General features: G+C 49.1%; 1 protein-coding gene and 1 long non-coding RNA gene across 2 annotated transcripts; one reads left to right on the top strand and one right to left on the bottom strand.

The window, feature by feature from the left end:
* Nucleotides 1–9,052: 9,052 nt before the first annotated feature.
* On the top strand, nt 9,053–16,200 carry ACTB (actin beta). The gene is made up of 6 exons (XM_053276930.1): nt 9,053–9,212; nt 11,833–11,961; nt 13,089–13,328; nt 13,777–14,215; nt 14,342–14,523; nt 15,363–16,200. The coding sequence occupies exons 2-6, from the start codon at nt 11,839–11,841 to the stop codon at nt 15,504–15,506; spliced, it is 1,128 nt and encodes a 375-aa protein (XP_053132905.1). The 5' UTR covers nt 9,053–9,212; nt 11,833–11,838; the 3' UTR covers nt 15,507–16,200.
* Nucleotides 15,606–23,494, bottom strand: LOC128336779 (uncharacterized). The gene is made up of 3 exons (XR_008312078.1): nt 23,424–23,494; nt 19,247–19,276; nt 15,606–17,875 (listed from the first exon to the last, which is right to left on the bottom strand). It is a non-coding gene; the product is annotated as an uncharacterized LOC128336779 (long non-coding RNA).
* Between the last annotated feature and the right edge of the window lie 469 nt (nt 23,495–23,963).

Below are 23,963 nucleotides of genomic sequence, written 5' to 3'. Positions count from 1 at the left end.
AGCAGGAGGCGCCCAGGTCCGCCTGTTAACATCAAGCATGAAATTGGGGGCGAGTCTCCATGTCTGGTTCTACATCTGCTCTGCATTACTCCAGTTCTGAAACATGGCCTCATCGGGCAGGTATGAAGCCAATAGGTACAACCCCCCCGCCGCCCCATGCGTATAATCTACCCTCCAACACCTGGCCGAAGAGAATAGATAAGGCTCTCTAAGAGCTGGGAAGGTGTTTTTAATTTAGCGGCATGCACACTGGATGCCACTTCTATAGGGTCTAGGAAGTTAAACTGAAATATTAAGACACTAACATTAATATTAGAATGCCAGCATGGTATGGTGCTTAGTGTGTTGGACTAGGATCAGGGAGACTAGAATTCAAATCCCCATTCAGCCATGAAACTTGCTGGGTGATTTTGGGCCAGTCATTCTCAGTCTAACCAGTCTTTGGGACAGTCTCTCTCTGTCTAACCTACCTCAAAGGGTTGTTGTGAGGATAAACACAACCATGTACACTATTCTGGGCTCCTTGGAGGAAGAGTGCGATAGAAAGAGCAAAATAAATAAAAAGAATTAACTTCTGCTCTCCTGTCTCTAAGGAGGAGCTTTACTGTTTTTGCAAGTCATTTCTGTGAGGCCGTCTGTAACTGTGCTGCCTCTTGCAGAGTATCAAGGAGTTCCACTGTTCTAATGGGGGAAAATCTGCAATATTGAATGGCTATATTGTTGTTGGTTGATAAGTTTTTCATGTCACACAGCTGCCCACCACAAGTTTTAAAGGTACTGAGCAGAGACATCTCCCTCATTGGAATTGGTGTCCTAGTGGGAGAGGCTAGGATGGTCTGATCTAGGTTCCTGGTTGATGTTGGACTACAACTCCCATCACCCCCTCCAGCCATTGTCACTGGGGATGATGGGAATTGTAGTCTACCAACATCTGGGGACTCAAGGTTGGGAACCCCTGGTCTGACTGCACATCCCTACTGAATAAATCATGGCTGGAGGTGATGGGCACTGTAGTCCAGCAACAACTGGAGGGCCAAGTTTGCCCACCCCTGGTCTAGGGAACTCTGTCATTATGGGGCGCTCAAGGCCACAGCAGGAGCATAGCAAGGTTGAAATGGAACCTGGGCAAAAGCAAAGACAGGCCTCTGCCCCCACCTTCTCCTTCTCCTCCCACCGCCCATGTCTTTGCTGCAGAAGTAGTGTGTGGACATGGCGGAAAACAAAACCTTCTTGACACGTCCTTTCTCTTGCTCCTATGCAAATAACATCACATACTCCCCAAAATACACAAACACTTTCACACGCACACTTTCAGGTGCACATTTCTTTGGCTCTGAAATATGTTGTGCTTAACATATAAAGCGATGACTGAAAGCCAACGTGGTCTGGTGGAGTGGTTAGAGCGTTGGACTAGGACCTGGGAGATCTGAGCTCAAATCTCCATTCAGCCATGCCACTCACTGGGTGACACAGGAGCATAGGAAGGAACATTGGAAGCTGCCTTCTACAGAGTCAGACCCTGGGTCCATCTAGCTCAGTACTGTCTACCCAGACTGGCAGCGGCTTCTCCAAGGTTGCAGGCAGGAGTCTCTCCCAGCCCTATTTTGGAGATGTTTCCAGGGAGGGAACTTGGAACCTCCTGCATGCAAGCATACAAAAACTCTTCCCAGAGTGGCCCCATGTCTTAAGGGGAATATCTTACAGTGCTCACATATAGCCTCCCATTCAAATGCAAACTAGGGCAGACCCTGCTTAGCAAAGGGGACAATTCATGCTTGCTACAAAACCAGCTCTCCTCCTCTCCTCCTGGCAGTCCCTTCTCTCTCAGCCTAACCTACTTCACAGGGTTGTTGTGAGGATAAGCACAACTGTGTACAATGCTCCTCGGAAAGAGGGGGATGCAAATGTAAAAACAAATTTTAAAATAAATAAAAACACCTACATATATATCTCCAGGAGAGGACTTGTCTTGTTTGAAGCTGAGATGAGTCCTGCAATAGTCCCAGTCACATGTTATGTTGAATACTAGGACAATGAGTGTACTGTGTTGCAGTGTATACAGGTGAAGATCTGTTGTACACAGGTACATGTTATTCTGAACACAGGTACAGCAGTGCACTTCCTCTCTGTACCATGCCTTTGAAGGGCCTGTATTCAGGTTCTCTTTTAAAATGAACCTAGGTGCAGCCATTCACACAAACATGTGTATAAGTGTACAGACATCTGTACACTCGTTCATTATAATGTCTGAATGGGGCGAATGTGTGAATGCATCAGGGAGATGGGAGAGGGAAGAGCAAGCTGTCACCTACCCACCCAACGAGGCCCTCTCCCTCAGGGGCCCAGAGATACTTGCTCGCCTGTGTTCAATCAGCTACATCCCTGGGCCAGCCATGACATTTGCTAGGGGTCCACATAAGATGTTTGAATTGCACACTGAAAATTGTAAAGTGAGAATGCAACCATCAATCCATTCCACTGCTTTTGCCTATATTTAAACTGATATCCTTGTTTCCAATCAAGCAGCAGTTTACCAGTATATAACTCCATCTGACAATGTCAACAGTTGTTAGAAACAAAGCAAAATGTTTTTGATTGTTTTAAGCTGATTGTCAGTTTTTGTTCTGTTGTGCACTGCCCAGAGCCTTTGGATGGGGCAGTATAAAAATGTAATGAACGAATGAATAGATGCAAGCTCAAAAGAAAATAACGGCTGACGTGTTTGTGTGAATTAGACCTGCATTCGATTTAAAAGGGAACCTGGATCCAGGCCCTCTCAAATGCAAGGTACAGATAAGAAGGGGGCTACTGTACATGCACTGAACATCCCAGCCCGATCCACACGTTATGCTCAGCACTCAGGAAATCTGTGTAGTAGAGGGTACTTGGGTGCAGATCTGTATGTAGATCCAGTTATTCACATGGAATGCTAAACACAGGAACGCAGATACAAGCCCTATCCAGACATTAAGCTTGTTCACACAGGTGTTTGAACCTAGGTTTAATGAGGGCTACCAACCAGTGTTCCCTCTAACAGGGATTCCCAGAGGTTGTTGACTACAACTCCCATAATCTCCAAGCAAAGGCCATTGTAGCTTGGGATTCTGGGAGTTGTAGTCCATAACATCTGGGAATCCTTGTTAGAGGGAACACTGCTACCAACACTGAAGTGATTGTGTGAACCCATGCCAAGGTAGTTTATGGTCCAAGATTCCCACCTTAGCAAGGGGTTCACACAATCACTTCAATGTGGGTAGCCCACATTAAACCTAGATTCAAATGATTGTGTGAACAAGGCCAATATGTTGTCCCTGCATTCAGATGTCAGCACTCAGGACTGTACCTGTGTTCATTTTAAAAGAGAGCGCAGGCCTGCGAAATGCAGGATACAGATAGGAACTCTCCCATGGTGCCTGCATTCTGCCTTCCATGTGAATAAATGTAGCTGCCTACAGAGGTGTACCTGTGTACACTACAGTGTATACACAGATTGTATGACTGTTGAACATAATGTGTGAATAGGGCTACAGCTATTCACACAAAATCATTCACATGTAGATCTGCCATGTTATTTAGAGAGGACTGCGACTGGAGAGGCTGTGATCTGTGAATGTGCCGCTCTGCACAGTCTTCTCTATGATCACTGGCTTGAAATGGCTTGAATGGGGCTTTCCCCACCTCCTTTACCTTTGTGGCCAATCAGAGTGCACTTGCTGATGACAAGGGGTTTCCCACCTTCTGGCCGTGCTGTGCATTGTGGGAAGGTTCTCCCAAGTTCCGGAGGCCCTCCAAGCTCTCAGTGCACTGCCACGGCATTCGAAAGGGAGTGGGGGTTGTAGAGCCCACCCCTTTGTTGTGGGTTTACACAGTCATACTAATGTTGGTAACCCATATCAAACCTCAACGACTGTGTAAAGAGGGCTCATGTATTGGATTTGCAAATATGCTCATTCAGGAACATAGGTTGGCTTTGCAATCCCTGTCATTCAGCCAAAATAATGAGGCTGTTCACACAATCAAAAACTGGGTAGACAAGTGTCCTACCCAGGTTTGGGAGCTGTGCATGCTCTCAAATTTCAGTTATCTGGGTGCAAACAATTAGGTGGGAGGAGGGAGAAGTGATTGTGTGGGAGACCACTGGGTAAGACAGCTTTTCCTCCTACCTTGGTCCAATGCTGGGTATGAAAACTGGGTAGGACAGTGCTATCCTACCCAGCTCTGGTCTCCCACACAATCACTTCTCCCTCCTCCCACCTAGTTGTGTGCTCCCATATAACTGAAAATCGGGAACACGCACAGCTCCCAAACCTGGGTAGGACACTTGTGTGAATAGCCTCAATATGTATGTATAGAGCACTTTTCTACAACATGGTACTCCAAGTGCGCTCTCTCTCTCTCTCTCTCTCTCTCTCTCTCTCTCTCTCTCTCTCTCTCTCTCTCTTTCTCTCTCTCTCTCTCTCTTTCACACACACACACACCATAAACTACTCAAACCAAAACTCCCCCAAACAGTAAAAAGATACATAGCAACAGCATCAACAACACTTCACCCTTCAAGTGTTGAACACGCCGGATGTCGTTTTTTGTGCTGCAAATCCCATAACCACCCGGCTAGGCAGGGCTTGGTGATTTCCATTCTCTTATCGCAAATGGTGGGGGGCTGATGATGACATCTCATCAGAGACCACTCCGCAAAGCCGATGATGGTAGAGGTAAGATTCAAGCCAGGAACTTCCTGATTCATAGCAGCACAAGCCAGGGTGTGTCGACTCAGAGGCCAATTCCTCTTGAGTTCAGCCGTTGTGAATTCAGTAGAACTTATTCACAAGTCAACCGGCATTGGACTGCAATCTTCACTCCAGTGCTGCACCAGGGGCATTGCTGGTTGCTTAGAAGATTTGGAGCCCGGGCCCACAGCCTCCCCTTAGACAATTAAACTCAGCCACCCCACCACCCCAGAATCACTGGAAGCAGCAGAGAGAGATGTGAGGCTGGTAGCTCTCGCTCCTGCTCTGTGCAGGTGTCTCCATAGTGCAACTTCCTTCCTGGGAGCTCTGAGCCATTGATTGGGGCCCCGTGCCCCATTAGGGCCCCCTAAAGATGCCCCTGCAGCAGGGGGTTCTCAAACCCCCTCTCAAACTGCAGCAGGGGTTGTCAAACTTGGACCCGCAGATGCTGTTGGACTACAAATCCCATTATGCTGAGCCTGGGGACGATGGGAGTTGTAATCCAACCACGTCTAGGGATTCAGGTTTGAGAATCCCAGGGCTACGGCCTACATTTCGCATCTGCAGCCTACATTTACCAGGCTCAAGAGGCTTTCTCGAATGCTCGCAGTCCCACTTCAGGGCTGAGAGCCTCACCCTCTTATAACCCCAGGGTGGAGAGAGCATCCTAAGGCGTCACTCAGGAGGAAGGAGAAAACTGCTACTGTTTGGAATCCCGCCACATCTCATGTTCTCGCTGCCCAGGACGGGCCGAAGCCCAGTGGTAGAGCGCATCCTTCGCATACAAGAAGTCTCAGGCTCAGCAGGGAGAGACCTGTGCTCTGACCCCCGGGGAAGCGGCTGCCAGTTGGTGCACAGCATCCCGGGCTAGGCTGGCTGGTTTGGGAACTGGGCATGGCCTGACTCCAGCAGGCAGCTTCATATAGCAAAGCCCCTGGGATCATCATTATCTGGATTATCTATATATCGGTGCTGTTCAGCTGCTTTGAAGTCTCTAGCGGAAGACATGCAGGATAGGGAAAGACAATATAAATAAATGCGCACCGCTTTAGCATGGGGATCCCATGGAACTCTAGCAGGACCACTCCGCAGGGCAAATCTATACGTATGGGTGCATTTCTTTAGAAAATGGTGTGGCAGCACAGTGTAAAGCGTGCTGGGGATTCCCCGGTTCAGATCTCACTTCTCTAAAGCAAGCCACTGCTCTCTCCGTATCCTGGCCGATCAGAATATGAGCCTATCTGACCAGGCTGTTGTTAGGACTGCTGAGGTGTACATGCAGGACTATGAACATTTGTCCTGTTATTTACTTAGGCCCACTTATAACTTCACACCATTTGCAGGCCTCAAAGCCTTGGATGGGCTGAATCTGGCAAACTTAACTGGCTCTGATATCAGGGAGGGGAAGATGTACTGGGAAGCATGTTTGGAATTCACTGACTTTGGTGGCATGTCCTTGGATTCAAGGTACATTCCCTTATTTTCGTGTTGAACTCGGACCAGGGAAACTTGTGTTCAGATCCCTGTTCAGCCATGAAACTTATTGGATGGCTTGGGGCCAGTCACCAACCCCTCACCCTAAACTTCCTTGCAGGGTTGTTGTGAGGATAAGAGGGAGAAATCATGTGTGTTATCACTGCTTGGAGTTTCTTGGAGAAAAGGTGTGATAAAAATGGAAAGAAAGAAAGAAAGAAAGAAAATAAATAAATATGCAATAGCCTATGACTGAGCATAACAAATGTTGATTGAAAGAAAGAAAGTAAGTAAGAAAGAAAGAAACCATTAAATCAGTCTATCTCTTCCAGAATCCTGTTTCAAACAGCAGCCAAACTTATGTGCCCAGGAAGCCCACAATCAGAACATGAAATCTGCAGCCCCTCCCACTGTGGCTCCCCAGCCATTGGCATTTACTGATATACTGCCCTTGAACATGGAGGTTCCATACAGCAAATGGACAGGCCCATCCTCCAAAAATGACTCAAAGTTCCTTTAAAAGATATCATTTAAGCCATCCCTACATCTTGCAGCCACAGAGATTCATGAAGTGTAACAGATACCCCTTCTTTCAGAACAGTCCAGTGGGTGGCCGACTATTTTAGACTTTCCCGGAGTTTTTAGGTTGTTTTTAGTCAGACCATCAGTCTATCTAGCTCAGTAGTGCCTTCACAGACTGACAGTGGCTTCTCCAAGGTTGCAGGCAGGAATCTCTCAACTTGTATGTCATTTATGCAATGCTCGTGCATAGGAATAGGGAGGGAAGACACGACCAAGAGGTTCACGCAGATGAGACAGTAAATCTCTTCTGGAAAAGTTTGTATGGTTATGTGCAAAAAGACAAGAGTATCTCTTCTAAACAGCAATGGGACAAATTGTGGAAATGGATGTCGGACGTAACCCCCCGATTACCTGATGTGCCTTGTAATCCCCCACCCCCGAGTTACAGTACTACCTGCATATACTTCATAATCTTGTGTGTTTCCAAATCCTTGTGTGTAAATCTTTGTAGATATATCATGTACAAACAACCACTTTGTATATAATTGTGCTTTGGCATCGTACTGTATGCTTTGGTAGTTTGTTGGTTCAATAAAAAATCTTGTCCTATTAAAAAAAATAAAAAAATCTTGTCCTATCTTGGAGATGCTGCCAGGGAGGGAACTGGGAACCTAGATGCTCTTCCCAGAGCGGCTCCATCCCCCGAGTCTTCCAGAGCTCACACATCAAGTCTCCCATTCATATGTAACCAGGGCAGACCCTGCTTAGCTAAGGGGACAAGTCATGCTTGCCACCACAAGACCAGATCTCCTCTAGGTTGTGTGCTGGCAACCCTGCTTTTAACCGACATGCATGCCTTGTGTCTTATCTGATTCATTCAGGCTGCAGACCCAACGGCTGTTTTAAAGGGAAGCTATGGGGGCATCCAAGTAGCATGGCATGGCTACCGTGATGTCACGTGGAGGCCCAACAAGAATGTCTTGCATGTTGTGGCACTGGCAGGAAATCCTCCTTCCCAGTCACCCCTGCCTTCAGTCAACCGCACACCTTTCAGGCTACAGCCCTACCTACCCTGACTTGGACTCGATCCGGTGCGACTTGCTTCAGAGTCAAGATGCACAGGATTCGCGGCAAGATGGCCATCCTAAACATGCTTAACCACTCATTATCTGGCTGGGATAACCCTAAATGTTTGTACTCAGAAGCAAACCCCCACTGAGCTTAAACTTACTCCCTAGTTAATGCATTCACTGCAGCCTTGCTTCCTAGTTCAGTATATTAAGTTTTCCTCTGGATGGGGGTGGGTGGGTTTGCACACTTACATTATTTGGGGGTGGGGGGGTTGATCTGGATTTTTAGGTTTGGCAGGGTGGAGGACTAGTTCGGCAGAACGAGAGGGGAACTCCTCAGCCGGCGAGGAGGGGATCTCCACCTCCGCTCAGGATGGTGTCCCGTAGTGGGCTTACTCCTGAGCAAGCTCGCAGCAGATTATTGGGCTGGTGTTTGGCAGAACTTCAGCAGCTTTGCCACCCAACACAATGGGACAACTCTGGAAGTCGACACGCCAGAGCTGTCCACCTCCTGCTCTTGCTTGCGCACACTTCCTCGGAAGTAGTAGATCCCAGGCAGCCAGCCACACAAGCAAATCTCACACAGCTGCCGGCCTCCTCGGGAGAAAGGCCCACTTGAGGGGGCTTCTTCCCCAACAAGCAGCACCCCGATGCGCCACCCTTCCCTCGCCCTCCTCTTCGGGGCATGATGTACCAGACGCCTAAGCTGGGGAGCTCGGCGGGTCTTACTCCCTAGTAAGGCCGAGGGCAGTGGACCCCCTCCTCATTTCTGAAGGGGGCAAGACCAGCCTCGCGTGCGCGCAAGGGGCCTAGTGCCAGCAGCAGATCAGACAATGGGATCTCGGCCGGCCAGATCTCGAAGGGATCCAGCACAGACCTACAGGCCTCTTCCACCATCATCCCACTCATCTTGGGGGGCGCGCAAGCGAGCCCTCTTGAAGCCGCGCTTGACTTCCAAAGCCCTGCACGTTTGCACCCTGGTTCAGTCCGCTGTGAAAGAGGAGGAACAGCGGGCAGACCCTGCGCCCCCCAGGCAGGGCTCCCCCCCGCCGCCCCCCAGCATCGGCCTCTCTCTCGCTCGCTCTCCCTTTTTTCTTTCTTTTTTTTTTTAAGAGAGAAAAGGCGGCGGGGCTGGGGGGGGGGGGTGCACTTTGCTGCAATGTGCCGCGACTCCTGAGTGAGAGCGGCGCAGCCAATCAGGAGGGCCCGTTTCGAAAGTTGCCTTTTATGGAGAGAGCTCAGCCGCACCGGCCCCATAAAACCCGGGGGCGCGGGGCTGGACGGAGCAGCCGTTGAGCTCAAGCTGGGTGTGTGTGCGCGCCGGGTGGATCGCCTCGCTTCCCCTCCCCAAGGGTTTAAAACAAACAAAAAAAAACACACACCACATTTTTCCAACCAATTAGTTCGCCACTTCTAAAAGGTAAGCCTTGCTTCTGTTGCATTCAGAGGGGGAGGTGGCGCGTTTGGGTTGTTTTTATTTTGCTTTGCATTTTTCATTTTTCACTTTTAGCATTCTGAGCGTTGTTGTTTTTTAAATGTATTGCTTGGTTTGCTTCTTAAGGGAAAGGGTGATTCTAGGTTGCCCGAGGAACTGTGTGGCACGCCTTCGGAGTAAAGTCCCTTTTAAAATTTATTTTTTAAAAAATCCCCAAGTGGGGTTTACTCCCGAGGGAGCATCCCTAGCTTCGCAGCCTTGGAGAGTCAAGGGTGTGTGTGTGTGTAGGGGCTTTCTGGCGGGCCAGTAGTGCAAAAGTTGTGAGAGTCTGGATCGTGCCCCGCGTTGTGCCATTGTGAGTCGGTGAGCGGGTGCGCCATGTGCTTGAGGCTTAACTCTGCCTGGATCGGGGTCTTGAATTTTTGCAAGTTGAAGACTCTGCGTCGTGATCCTCTGCAAACTGACTGGGGTGGGGTGCGCCCCCCCAGTTCAGTGGGGCTTAACGCGCCTTTCCCAGGGGTGCGTGAAGGCGCAGCTTTGCTAGCGGCGCTGGGAAGGTTTCCTTCCGAAGGCTCGAGGTGAGCCTTCTGGAGCGCGCAGGAGGTTTCTTCTCCCCGGTTTCTAATCGGTGGCTTAGCTGTGGGGAGGCCGTCTCGCCAAGACCCAGCGGCCTGTCTGGAGGTAACAATGTATCAAGGGTGGGGGGGTGGGGACCCTCCGGAAACGGCGATTGGCGACTTTGTAACGCTGCCGGCATTTTCCATTTTTGTTCTTTAAAAAGAGCGTTCTGCGGAGCCTGTAGGCTTGCCAGCTTCACTCCCGGGCGTCGCGCAAGAGCGCCTTGCTAGGCGCTGGGTTTCCGGACTTGCTAATCTGGTTTTATTCGCCGTGGCCCTCCCTTAAGAGGCTTTTATGGGCAGACAAGGGATTGTGGGGTGGGGGTATGTGTCTCCTCTCACCCCCCCTCCTCCGCCCCAGCATGCTGCTCTGCAGCGGTCGGCGGATGTTTCATCTTGCTAGTGTCTTAAAAATGGGGGCGTGCTGGAGGGGCGACCCCCCACCCTCCCTTTCTTCTGAAGAGCTCCTTAAGGGGTGGGGAGGTGGGCAGCGTCCAGGCCTGATAGGGTGTGACGGGCGGGGGGGGGGTGTTTCCGGTGGTAGAAGCCGGCATTTCTATTGTATCACACATGGGGGGCGGGAGGGAGGAGCCTGAAAGAGAAGCCAATCAATCATGGATGAAGCTTGAGCCGAGGGGGCGTGTCCTCCCACTGCTGAGGGGGCCTTTGTTTCTCTGAAGTTCCTCTAGATCTGGCTCCGGGGGGGGGGCAGGAAGATGCCTTGCTTTTGGGGTGCTGTAGCTGGGTACGGAGACTTCTAGACCCCTATCAGGGATGGGGGGCGGGTTTCCTTTCAGTCAGCGGTTCCTTGCTAAAGCCCTGCCTCCTGGGGCAGTGAAAATTCCCCGTGTGGACATGGCAGGTAGCTAGTCCTCATTGACGCCCCCCCCCACTTAACAAGGCACAAATCTGGTTGGCCAACAGGCTGTGTTGGGGAGGGGTCGGGGTCCCAGCTGGTGAGGGCGTTTAGGATTAATAGGAGGGCTGCTCAAGGCTTGGAACACTAGGATTCTCCTGGAGATCCCCCTGGAACAGCCGATGGCTGTGAGAAATTAACTGAGCTTCATAGAGTTCTCATTTGCACAGGGAGGAAATGAAGGGACATTAATGTCTGACATGATAGCAGCACTTGTCCCTTGAACAGCAGCTCTTTTTTATCCCCGACTGCTGAAGTGTGTGACAGTGGCAGAAACAGTGTCCTAATCCTCCCTGTTGCTGTGTGCAGTACAGCAGTGACACAGCATAGGTCATCCCATGAAGCCGCTCCTTCTCAAGGGGAGCAGAAGGGCGAATATCTAAATGCCAAAAACATGCTTTGGTCCCTTCTCTCGAAATCCTTCTTGGGAATGCAGTGTCACTCATAACTGGCTTCCATGCCCTTTTCTTTCACCTAAATCTGGTTTGTGAGACTGGACAGACAAGCTGGTTAGCTGGGCTGAGAAGGGTGGGGTCCAAGGCTGAACTGCTGCATTTTTTTTTAAGGGTGTGGGTTATTTGCCCTAGTTTCATCCTATCTTGTCTAGAAAGTGGGTGTTGCAGGCTCTACTCTTGGTTGGGAGTGGCTCTCAGACAGACTCATCTCTCTTTCTCTGGGAGGGGGTGGGATGCAGGAAGGGCGGGGTGTCTCTGACTGAGCAAGCCCTCCGAAAGCTGGCGGTGTGGCATGCATGCCGCGCTCAAACCATTGCCTTTTATGGTAATAACATGGGACTGGAGCAGAGAACTTCCTTTGTCCCAAATCTGTATGAAGGCGGCGTGTGCGCCCTCTAGTGGTTGAAGGTGGGAAGGGCTGTGAGGACAAAACAGGAAGCTGGGGAGGAAGTGGGTGGGGTGGCCGTTGCAGCAGCAGCGCATGATGCGCTCCCACAGCAGGTGGCTCTGAGCCTGAAACCAGAGTTCTGCCGAAGCTTCCCTGTCTTGCAGCCGAAGGCGGAGGCCAGCTGGGCTCAAGCTCTTTATTCAGTTTGTCTTTCTCTTTTCTCTTAAAGATCGCCATGGATGATGATATTGCTGCACTCGTCGTAGACAATGGCTCCGGAATGTGCAAGGCCGGTTTTGCTGGGGACGATGCCCCTCGTGCCGTCTTCCCCTCTATCGTGGGTCGCCCCAGACATCAGGTACGGAAGCTGGGGGGTCCTGGCTTGCTCAGGCAACGTAGGAAGCCACCTCCTACTGAGTCAGACCCCACCTTGGGCCCTCTTCTTGCTCAGCATGGCTCTCGCTGACGAGCGGCAGCAGTCCAGGTTTCCAGGCAAGAGGCATTTCCCCTCCTGCATACCAAGCAGAGGCTGTGCCCCTGAGCTGTGGCCCCATCCCCATGGCAGCTGCTTCGGCCAGAGCTGAAGAATGAACCATTGCTGTGTAACTCATCACAAATGATACTTGCCAGAAGTATAAGCTGCTAGCCTGCAAACTGCTCACTTGCCTCTGCATGTGTGGCACATTCATATCCTCAAAGAACCTGCGTGACTTGAGTTTTGTGTGGAGTCCGCCCACATGCCCTGTACTGACAGGGAAGGCCTCTTGCCTGATCTCCTCAGCTTGGGGGTTCTCAAACTTGGGTCCCCACACACACAAGACTACAACTCCCATCATCCCCAGCCACAGAGGCTGATGGGAGTTGTAGTCGACATGTGCGGATCCAAGTTTGAGAAGCCCTGCTTTCCAAGAGATGCCAAGGGTTGGACACTGGCATGCAAAGCTGAACTTGTGCCCTTCTCTGGGAACTGACACCTCCATTGCAAAACCTTTCTCTCTGGCTGCTTGGAGGCTGTTCAGAAGCCTGGAATCAACCAGTCTTTGGTTTGCCATTTTGAGGAACTTGAAGCAATGGGTTATTCAGAGTTTTCTTAGGTGGGCCAAGCACTCAAGTCGTGAACATGTCCTCTGTGCTGCTTTTCTGGGGGAAGCGTTTCCTTGCTTTGGCTCCTTGCAACATTAATCCCCTATAAACAAACAACGAATGCTTATATATACCAATTTCAACACAAGTTCCCAAAGCGGTTTACACAGAGAAAACAATAACTTGCTACCTTGCTGCACTGAAAAGCTGTGTTAACCCCATAGGTGGCATTTTCTAGACTGCAAGCCCTTGAATCCTTTAGGCGTGAGTACTAAAAGCTCTAAGAAGCAGGGTCCTTCTGGCAGCCTTGATAGGTGTTCCTGCAATCCTGGTGCATTAATTAATTGATGAATGCATTAATGCTGGAGTTGGTTTGACCCTCTGCTACCTTTCTCCTTCCAGGGTGTGATGGTTGGTATGGGCCAGAAAGACAGCTATGTCGGTGACGAGGCACAGAGCAAAAGAGGCATCCTGACCCTGAAGTATCCTATTGAACACGGCATTGTCACCAACTGGGATGACATGGAGAAGATCTGGCACCACACCTTCTACAATGAGCTGAGAGTGGCCCCTGAAGAACACCCTGTGCTGCTGACAGAGGCTCCCCTGAACCCCAAAGCCAACAGAGAGAAGATGACACAGGTATGCACACCCAGGTCTCGTGCCTGGCACCCTTCACGCCACAACCTAGACAACTGCTCCCTGTCTGCATTCCATCCTTCTCTTCATCGACTTTCTTTTGCCCATCTCTGCAGGCTTTTCTTTCCCTGGTCTGAATATCTCTTGCTGGACTCTGAAAGGTTTTTATCCTCTTTCCTGAAATTGGCTTTCTGACTTGCTCGCAAGCGACTTAGGGACTGTTGCCGCCTTGCCACTAACTTTGACTTGATCCGAGTGGTTTCTGTAACTCGAGTGTTGTGAAATGGGGAGTTGGGCGCCATGCAAGTTGGGGTAGACCTTTTTAACACCTTGGTCTGTTGTGTGTGGTCCCGTATCGCACTGGCATGGGCTGATGGTCTTCAGAGCATGATCTGAACATACCGCAGCTTGGCCTGTTTAACTGAACTGTTTCCACCCCTCTCCATTCTAGATCATGTTTGAGACCTTCAACACCCCAGCCATGTACGTTGCCATCCAGGCTGTGTTGTCTCTGTATGCCTCTGGCCGTACCACCGGTATCGTGATGGACTCTGGTGATGGTGTCACCCACACTGTGCCCATCTATGAAGGCTATGCCCTGCCCCACGCCATTCTCCGTCTGGATCTGGCTGGCCGTGACTTGACCGACTACCTCATGAAGATCTTGACCGAGAGAGGCTACAGTTTCACCACCACAGCAGAGAGAGAAATCGTGCGTGACATCAAAGAGAAACTGTGCTACGTCGCGCTGGACTTCGAGCAGGAGATGGCCACAGCTGCATCTAGTTCCTCCCTGGAAAAGAGCTACGAACTCCCCGACGGTCAGGTGATCACCATTGGCAACGAGAGGTTCAGGTGCCCAGAAGCCCTCTTCCAGCCCTCTTTCTTGGGTAAGTTGGAAGACCCTTCCTCCTGAACCTTGATCAGTTCCCCACCCCCTCAAATCTTTGTAAGCAGCACTTTTAACTTGCAATATAGAATCCTCTAAAAGTATGCTACTTGTCTGCCTCCGGCAGGTATGGAATCCTGTGGCATCCATGAAACCACCTTCAACTCCATCATGAAGTGCGACGTGGACATCCGTAAAGACTTGTATGCCAACACTGTCTTGTCTGGTGGTACCACCATGTACCCAGGCATTGCTGACAGAATGCAGAAGGAGATCACAGCCCTGGCACCCAGCACAATGAAAATCAAGGTAGGCTTGGTTGCCGGAAGAGGCAGAGTGACAGTCTGTTGCAGGAGCCTCCAATTGCAGCCCTCCTGCCGTTCCCATCACCTCGGCCATTGTGGCTGGGGATGGCGGGCGTTCAGCAAAGGTTGCCTGCCCTTGGTCTACCAAGAATCTCCATCTCCACGTGCTCAGATCTTCAGGGGCATGTCCTAAGGCAGCTGCTTGGAGTTGGACTGTTGGTCCATCTAGCTCAGCATTGCCTACATGGACTTAATTGGCAGTGACTCTCCAAGGTTGCAGTAGGCGTCTCTCCCAGTCCTGCCTGCCTGAAGATGCCAGGGAGTGAATCTGGCTCTTCTGCATGCAGAGGCTCTTCCACTGAGCTATGGCATCGCCCCCTAGGGCATGGGTGGGCAAACTGGGTGCTCCAGCTGCAGCTGATGGGAGTTCAGCTGGAGAGCCCAGGTTGCCTGCCTCTGCACTAGGGGGAGTATCGTAAGAGTTCGCATGCTGTCTCCCATCCAAATGCAAACCAAGGTGCCCCCTGCTTAGCAAAGGGTGCAATTCACACTTGCTGCCCCAAGACCCACTTTCCTTCCCCATTGTGCTTGAGCAGGTGGTGTTGGGCTGCGCAACTTCGGCCCTCTAGCTGGCTTTGGATTACAGCTCCCACCATCTCTAGTGGCCAATAGCTGGGGATTGTGGAAGTTGTGGTCCAAATCTGCAGGAGGGCCGAAGCCGTGGAGCCCTGGGACACGGCAGTGGGGGGAACACATGTGACTAGGTCAGAGGGGTTGCCAACAGGCTTAGGAGTCCTCTCTGGGCCTTGCCTCTTAACAATCTCTCCCATCTTCCTCCTTCAGATCATTGCCCCACCGGAGCGTAAATACTCTGTCTGGATTGGCGGGTCTATCCTCGCCTCCCTGTCCACCTTCCAGCAGATGTGGATCAGCAAGCAGGAATACGATGAGTCTGGACCCTCCATTGTGCACCGCAAATGCTTCTAAAAACAGGACTAGTTTTACCACAATAACATTTTTCCTTTTTTTCTTTTTGACAAAACCCATAACTGCGCATAAAAAAACAAGAGTTGAGATTGGCATGGCTTTTATTTGTTTTCTTTGGCGCTTGACTCAGGATCTAAAAACTGGAATGGTGAAAAAGTTTTTGACAGCAGCAGTCTCAAAATAAATAAAATAAAATAAAAAAATAATAAAGTGTTTTGGAGCGAACGTCCCCCAAAGTTCTACAATGCATCTGAGGACTTTGATTGTACATTTGTGTTTTTTTAAAATAGTCATTCCAAATATTGTATAATGCATTGAGAGGAAGTCAAACCGGTCTCTTGGGGAGGCAGCAGCCCTGCTCTGCAGAACAGAAATACCCGTCTGTTCTTAGAAAAGTATTGCTTGTATGTAAATCATGTAAACCCAACAAGTGTCTTTCTGTATCTTGCGCCTTAAAACAAAACACACTTGGTCCTCTTTGATTTTTGTCAGGCAAAAACAACAACAAAAATGGGCTATGGAGGTTTCTCTTCTTCCCAATCTATATGTGAAGGCTTACAGTCTACCCCACTCCTTCCCCTCCCATAGGGGAGTCGTCTTTACAGAAATTGGTGCCAGTATGTAAGTGGGATACAGTGGGGGCGAAACTGTACACTGACTAAAGAACAGATCAATAAAGATGCACACAAATAGATCTCGACCGGTGTTGGCTCTTAAATGTTGTGGGGTGGGTGGGAGGAGAACTGGTACCTAGGCTCATAAGCCTGGGCCTCAGAACTTTGCCACCAGAAGTTGCTGCCAGGCCATTGTGGCGGAGGATGATGGGAGCTGTATTCCTCTAACCTCTGGGGACACAGGTTTGAGAACCCCTGGGGTGAAAATGGCATTCTGGATGTGGGGAGAGCAGCTGATGAGGGCTTGTGTTGGGCCATGCTAAGATACAAACGTGGGAAACTGCCTATATTGACTCAGACCCTTGGTCTCTCTGCCTGCCTCCATATTGTCTACGCTGAAGAGGCTCCACTGTCTCTCCAAGCCCTTCCTGGAGAGGCTGCCAGAAACTCAGCCTGGGACCTCTTGCATGCAAAGCTCTCCAGCCCCAGCCCCAAATCACAAGACACTTAATTCTGCATGTAGCTTTGGCACCAGTGTGCCTGCAGTCTCTTGTTTATATATCATATAATTCAAGCACACATTAAAGAGAAGACCGGTTCCTGATCAAGACTTGCAAACCAGAAACATGCACACAGGGAGATCACAGCAAAAGGATATGGGAGGCATGGGTGAATGGGAAGAAACACTGCAGATACATAATTTGGGGGTGGGGTGGGGCCCTGGACGTGTTCATGGCTTGTTGGGAAAGGGGTGGGAAGTTAGTATTATTATTTTTACGTTTATATCCTGCTTTTCCTCCAAGGAGCCCAGAGCGGTGTACTACATACTTGAGTTTCTCTTTCACAACAACCCTGTGAAGTAGGTTAGGCTGAGAAAGAAGTGGCTGGCCCTGAGTCACCCAGCTAGTTTCCTGGCTGAATGGGGATTTGAACTCTGGTCTCCCCGGTCCTAGTCCAGCACTCTAACCACTACACCACGCAGTAGGGAGGGGAGGCATCATGGAAGCTTCTGGGAGAGACCAAGGGTGGAAGAGGGAAGGTTATAGGAACATAACCCCTTATAGAGAGTTGCCTTAGAGTTAGAACTTCAGTCCCTCTAGCTTAGTATTGTCCCCACTGGCTGGCTAAACCTGGAGCCTTCTGCATGCAAAGCAGTAAGGGCATCATTCTTCTCTCTGGTATGAACCCTACTTGATATAACAGTAGCAAAACTGCATCAGAGACGTGAGGTTTGGGTGGTATAAAAAATGTTAGTTAAAAATATATTAAAAAATAAAATATCTGTGCAAATTAGCACTGCCTTGGAACTAGCTCATCTTTGGAGTGAGCTAAGATGGGATCGGTCCCTCTCCCTGCCCCAACCTGCAACTAGAAAGGTTTTGCAGACATTTGCATTCTTGGTTTGTTCCTTTTCTTTCTTCATCCTCCTCCCTCTGCTGCCAGTGGATAAACACATTATTTTGGTAATACACTAAACATTTTTCAATATTGTGAATACATTTGCTGTTCACTTCAGCATATTTTTTAGCAGTAGCTAGTGAGATGCCCCAGAACAGAGAGAGAGATCGAGATCAGCTGGTATATCAATAGGATAAATAAATGGACCATATTTACCTTAATCCACGAGAAGTTTTTTTCCCAAGTTCTTTGTTAGAAATCAGCAGGTCATCTTAAATCCAGAGTCCTCTGGGGTAATTGGTCAACATATGTTCAGGTAAATACAGTCGCTTTTACACTCTCTCCTGGACCCTCTACCTGACAGTAGTTAGTTATTGAGAATTATTGTCTCTTCCCAATCCAAGACTTTCCCTAAATTTCCCCTAAAAAATGGGTGATGCCCATTTTTTTGATTGTGTATGACTGTCCTGGAAGAGTATTTAACATACCGCTTGTTTGCAGTGTGTGTTTGATCCTAGAAACTGTAGGACCGTTTGCAGCCATGAATTCTGCACAGCAGAGCTCAGAATTCAGCAGAGCTTTTCTGCTAAGTAGAGTAATACTTACATTAGGATCAAGTAAAATGTCACAAAGCCACCTAATGGTGCAGCAGGGAAGTAACTTGCCTACGAGCAAGAGGTTGCCTGTTTGAATCCTCGTTGGTATGTTTCTGAAACACTTATATCGGGCAGCAGTGATATAGGAAGATGCTGAGAGGCATCATCTCATGCTGAGAGGCATCTCATACTGTGAGTGAGGAGGCAACGGTAAACCCCTTCTGTATTCTACCAGTGACAACCACAGGGCTCTGTGGGCGCCAGGAGTCAAATTTGACTCAATGGCACAACTTTAAAATGTCACATAGCAGTGAGTAAGCTTTTGAGTTCTCCAGAACTTCATGCTAGTTGTGAGAGAGATTTTCAGCTCATGTTGTAGGTTGCTGAGATAAAACCAACAATATATGGTCTCCCTTTAAAAAAAATTATATATATATATATATATATATATATATATATATATATATATATATATATATAGCCGTTATTTGGATTTGTCTTAGCATTAAGTGGAATGCTTGAGTCCCTTGTGAGGTAGAAAGAAGTATAGAGACACACAACAGCCTTCCTATAACGAAAGCCAGGGCTTAATTTCTGATGCTGCACTAGGCAAAGATTCAATAGAAGCCAAACGGTATTATTTGGTGGTTGGAGGTTAGGCAACTCCAAAAAGCTGTCCCATCTTCAGATGGAAGATCACTTTTCTCCAGTTTTAGTACCCCTCTCCTTGATCAGAGGTTTGCCAACCTTGGTCCCTAGAGATTGTTGGACTACAACTCCCATCATCCCCAGCCACAGCAGCCTGCCATTGTGGCTGGGGATGATGGGAGTTGTAGTCCAACAATCTCTAGGGACAAAGGTTAGGAAATCCCTGTCCTAGATGGCTACCTTTGCCTACCTAAGGTGTTGGGGTTTTTTTGGTCTCTCTTCCCCTCACAAATTTCCTGTAGTTCAATATGACAAGAATGAGTTGACCCTAAGCAGCAAGGAAACAGCTAAGATAGGGTCGGTCCTTCTTCCCTGCCCCAGCCTGCAACTAGAAAGGATTTGCAGACATTTGCAATATTTTTTTGTTTGTGCACACACACACACACACTTGCCACTCACTCTGCTGCATAAAGCAGATGCTTACCTTGACATTCGGTGGGTCTAACTGAAAACTCTGCAAATTTAAAAAAAAAGGGGGGGGAGAGATTAGTGGAAGGTAAATGGGTTATTTATTTTAAAATGCATAACCTGGTTATTGAATGGATACTGGTTATATTTGTTTTATTTCAACGAATTAAATCCTGATTTTCAAATCTGAATAAACATTTTCAGACTTCAGATGCACACCACGCCCAACTCCCCTCCCCTTTTGCTTTACTTAATTTGCGGCCAAATTAAAAGTTCTGGAGCACACAGACAGAAACTTGCTCACAACTCTCTGCATATTATATACAGAACGAAAAGCTACTTTTGCTTGGAGACATTTCTGTCAATTGGGTTCAAGCAGATTGGAATTTATCAGCAGTAATTGCCTGGGAAAGACCATGTTGTGAAACCCCAGAGAGTTGCTAAAGCTCATTGTAGACCAGGGGTCCCAACATTTGGTCCCCAGACATTGTTGGACTACAATTCCCATCACCCCCAGCCACAGCGGTTGGTTGAGGGTGATGGGAGTTGTAGTCTGGCATCATTTGGGAGCGCCAACCTGAAATAGTCCTTGACTGACCCCTGCAGTGTGTTTCTGGCCGTATGGAAGTGTGGTTCAGGAATCTGAGTGGAAAATTATGGGCTCTTTATATTAACTGGGGTAAAGCCAGCATGGTGTAGTGGCTAGAGTGCCGGACTAGGACCAGGTATACCCGAGTTCAATTCCCCATTCAGCCATAATACTTGCTGGGTGACTCTGGGGCAGCCACTTCTCTCTCAGCCTAACCTACTTCACAGGGTTGTTGTGAGGAGAAACCTAAGTATGTAGTACAATGCTCTGGGCTCCTTGGAGGAAGAGCGGGATATAAAATTTTAAAAAAAGAAGGAGGAGGAGGAAGTGGTGAAGGAAGAGACTGAAAAACCAAGGCTCCCGCCCCCCTGCCTTATTGTCGCAAATAAATAGCAACATTAGACTATAATAAAAGGAAAAGAAAGATTGTGCCTTCGAGTCGGCATCGACTCCTGGCGACCACAGAGCCGTGTGGTTGTCTTTGGTAGAATACAGGAGGGGTTTACCATTGAGATGATACCTTTGCCACTGAAGTGAGCATCCACTTCCAGCCCTTTCCTATATCGCTGCTGCCTGATATAGGTGACTACAAATATATATTTACTAGGCACAGTCTGCACACACTAATGGCACAGCGGGGAAATCACTTGACTAGCAAGCCAGAGGTTGCTGGTTTGAATCCCCGCTGATATGTTCCCCAGACTATGGGAAGCACCTCTGTCGGGCTGCAGTGATATAGGCAGATGCTGAAAGGCATCACCTCATACTGCGCGGGAGGAGGCAATGGTCAACCCCTCCTGTATTCTACCAAAGTCAGCCACAGGGCTTTGTGGGCGCCAGGAGTCGACACCGACTCGGCGGCACAACTTTACTTTAGGCACAGTCTGGGAAGCACACCGGCAGGGTTCAGTGGCCCCTCTAATTTTTTCCCCATCTGTGTGCAGAATGAGTTTTGACTTGGGCGGCAGGATCAAGGCACTGTGTGCAAGCACCTGGCTGCATTCAGAATGGAGTCTTCCTGATTCAACCTGAGCGGGATCTAAATTAACTGAGCGGACATCAAAAAACGTGTGAGCGTGCGCACGCCTTAGAAGGGACAGTGGCAGGGATTCAAACTAAGAGCCTCTTGCTCCCTAGGCAGGCTGCTTCCCCGCTGATATAGGAAGGCTTAAAAAGGCTCTCCTAAGATTGTACTCAGACTTCAAGATCATCCCCTTCCAAGTGCTGCTGCCAAATGACTTGCGGTGGCAGGTGGCCTCTGGGGACAGGGCCTTTTCGGCATTGGCACCTCCCCAGTGAGGCTCGCCTGGGGTCGGCACTTTGTTCTTTTAGACACCAAAAGTGAAGAAGTTGCTGTTCATTCAGGCTTTTAAAATCCGATTTAAAAAAAAAGTTTTAAAATATTTTGTCTTTTCTATTGTAGTTTGCATTCTGTTATGTGTTTTAACTGGATTTTTTTAAAAAAATCATTTTGTTGTGAGCCAACCAGAGAACAATATGTTACGAGGAGGCTAACAAATATGAATACGACAAATATTTATATACTGCTTTTCAACAAAAGTTCCCAAAGCAGTTTACATAGATATAAATAAATAAATAAAATGGCTCCCTGTCCCCACAGTCTAAAAAAAAAACATAAGACAAGACACCAGCAACAGCTGTGCCAGGGACGGATAGGGCCAGTTGCTCTCCCCCTGCTCAATACAAGATAAATCACCACTTTAAAAAGGTGCCTCTTTGCTCACTTAGCAGGGGACACAAATAAAGTTGTTGCTGTTATTATTGTTATTATTATGTATTGCTTCAAATGCTTGTCAGTGTCTCTGGCAGATGAAAAACCCACCCCCAGGGCCACTCCCAAGATGGCGGCCGGGAAACCATTATTTCCATCTGAGATAATACCAAGAACGGGCCAGTCATTTAGTGCCGTGAGAATACGGCTGGGGTGGAAGAAATTTTGCCAATCTGGCGAGCGCAGTGTGGCAAGCGAAGGCAGAGAGATACGGAGGAGGACGGAGCACGAAGCCCAACGCCTGCTGGGCTATGCCACTTTCAACATGGCCGAAAAGAGCGCCAGCATCGGAAGGGAACGTCACTCTCAAGATGGCGGCACCGACACACGCCCCGCCCAAAATGGGCGCCAAAAGGCGAAAGGAGCCGAAGCTGGCCGGTCGGAGGCCTAGACTTCATCAATAGACTCACACAAGCAACGACGACTTCCTGGGTCCTGTAGGGCGCTCTTACGTTTCAAACGGGAGAACTTGCCAAAGAAAATCGTGGTACAATCCAGGCTTTTAGCGTAGTTGTGGTTGGGCTGCAGAGGCTCTCCCCATTGTACCTGCTAACTGCCCAAAAAGGCCCCCTCTTAAAAGTGGCGATTCTTTTGATTTAGCAGCAGGAGAGCAACTAGCCCTATCTATCCCCAGCACAGCATCCCTCCAGTGGCTGTTGATGGTGTCTATCTTAAGTTTTGAGAGAGAGAGAGAGGAGAGAGAGAGAGAGAGCCCTTTGGGAGCTTTTGGTATATAAATATTCATTGCATCCGTATTGCAGGTGTGTGTGTGTGTATACACGGTGGCTAAGCAGAAGAGTAGATTAAAACAGCCCTGCAAAGTAGTCTACTGTTATGATTGCAGTTTGGGATTGGGGCTGAAAGTAGGCCAGCCCATCTGCCAAGGAGAGCTGGTCTTGTGGTAGCAAGCATGACTAGTCCCCTTAGCTTATTAGGGTCTGCTCTGGTTGCCTATGAAAGGGAGACTAGAAGTGTGAGCACTGTCAGATCTTCCCCTCAGGGGATGGAGCCGCTCTGGGAAGAGCATCTCGGTTCCAAGTTCCCTCCCTGGCAGCATCTCCAAGATAGGGCTGAGAGAGACTCCTGCCTGCAACCTCGGAGAAGCTTCTGCCAGGCTATGTAGACAAGACTGAGCTAGATGGACCAAGGGTCTGACTTGGTATATGGCACAGCCAGGGGCGTAGCAAGGTTGGAGTGGGCCCAGAGACAAGTTTTTAAAATGCCCCCCCCACCCCACTGAAGCTCAGCTCATGAAGTAAAGAAATCTCAAATGAGGCTGAATAGTGGTAACAAAAAGCATAGTTATATATATATAACCTATGTGCCACAATAGAACACCATCCTAAGTTATTTTTAAAAAGGTTTTGTAAATTGTGGACGATGCAAGGCATTTAATGGTGCTAGAGATGCTGTTCTGATAGCTCCAGGTCTTAACACTCACATCAATTTCGGAGGATGAATACAACTGAAGGAAGCCCGGGCGGGTGCGCGGCTGGGGGAGTCAGTCATGTGACTTGCCTCTGGGGGGCCCCCAAGGCAGAGGGCCCCCAGACAACTGTCTCCCCTTGCCCTATCATAGTTACGCCCCTGGGGCACAGCTTCCTATGTTCCTATCCTCTGTCAGCAAAACACACCTGAGGTTACAACAAAACATTGGCAAAGGTCCATCTGCTTAAATTGCTACCTCTCACTGCACAAATCCAGAGCTCTGTTGCATGCGGCAGCTTCCGGGCATGAAGTGCATGGAGAGCCGCGGCACTGTTCATTATTGCCAACAAATAAATAAAATGCTTTTTAAATACACAAACATACTTGAGTTGGGGAAAGCAAAGATGTCTGTGTTTGCTGCTATCTTTGTGGCTGATTTCTCCACTGACTTCTATCTTATGGCCTTTCTTTTCACTGAATGAGGGTGATCGGTCCCTCTAGCTCAGGGGGGGTCATCCTGGGGCTCTGCAGCTGAGAGCACCAACCGCATGGCTGGTGATGATAGGAGTTGTAGTCCAGTAACAGCTCAGGGGTGGCCATCCTGGAGCTCTGCAGCGGCGGGAGCCAACTGCATGGATGGGGATGATGGGAGTTGTAGTCCAGAACAGCTCGAGGGTGGTTAGAGCTCCGTGGCTGAGAGAGCCAACCCCATGGCAGGGGGTGATGGGGGTTGTAGTCCAATAACAGCTCGAGGGTGGTTGACCTGGAGCTCTGCAGCTGAGAGTGCCAACCGTATGGCTGGTGATGATGGGAATTGTCTTCCAGTAACAGCGGGAGAAGAGTCGCCAAGTGGAGCCCTGAAGTTGGCCATCCGCAGACTGGCGTGGAGACGCTTGCCTTTTCCTACCTCTAGGGTCTAAGGAA

Source organism: Hemicordylus capensis, chromosome 13 (genome assembly GCF_027244095.1).
Source record: "Hemicordylus capensis ecotype Gifberg chromosome 13, rHemCap1.1.pri, whole genome shotgun sequence".
Classification (NCBI taxonomy): Eukaryota; Metazoa; Chordata; class Lepidosauria; order Squamata; family Cordylidae; genus Hemicordylus; species Hemicordylus capensis.
Note: the sequence above shows the minus strand (reverse complement) of the source record. Positions and strands in the feature narration are given on the sequence as shown.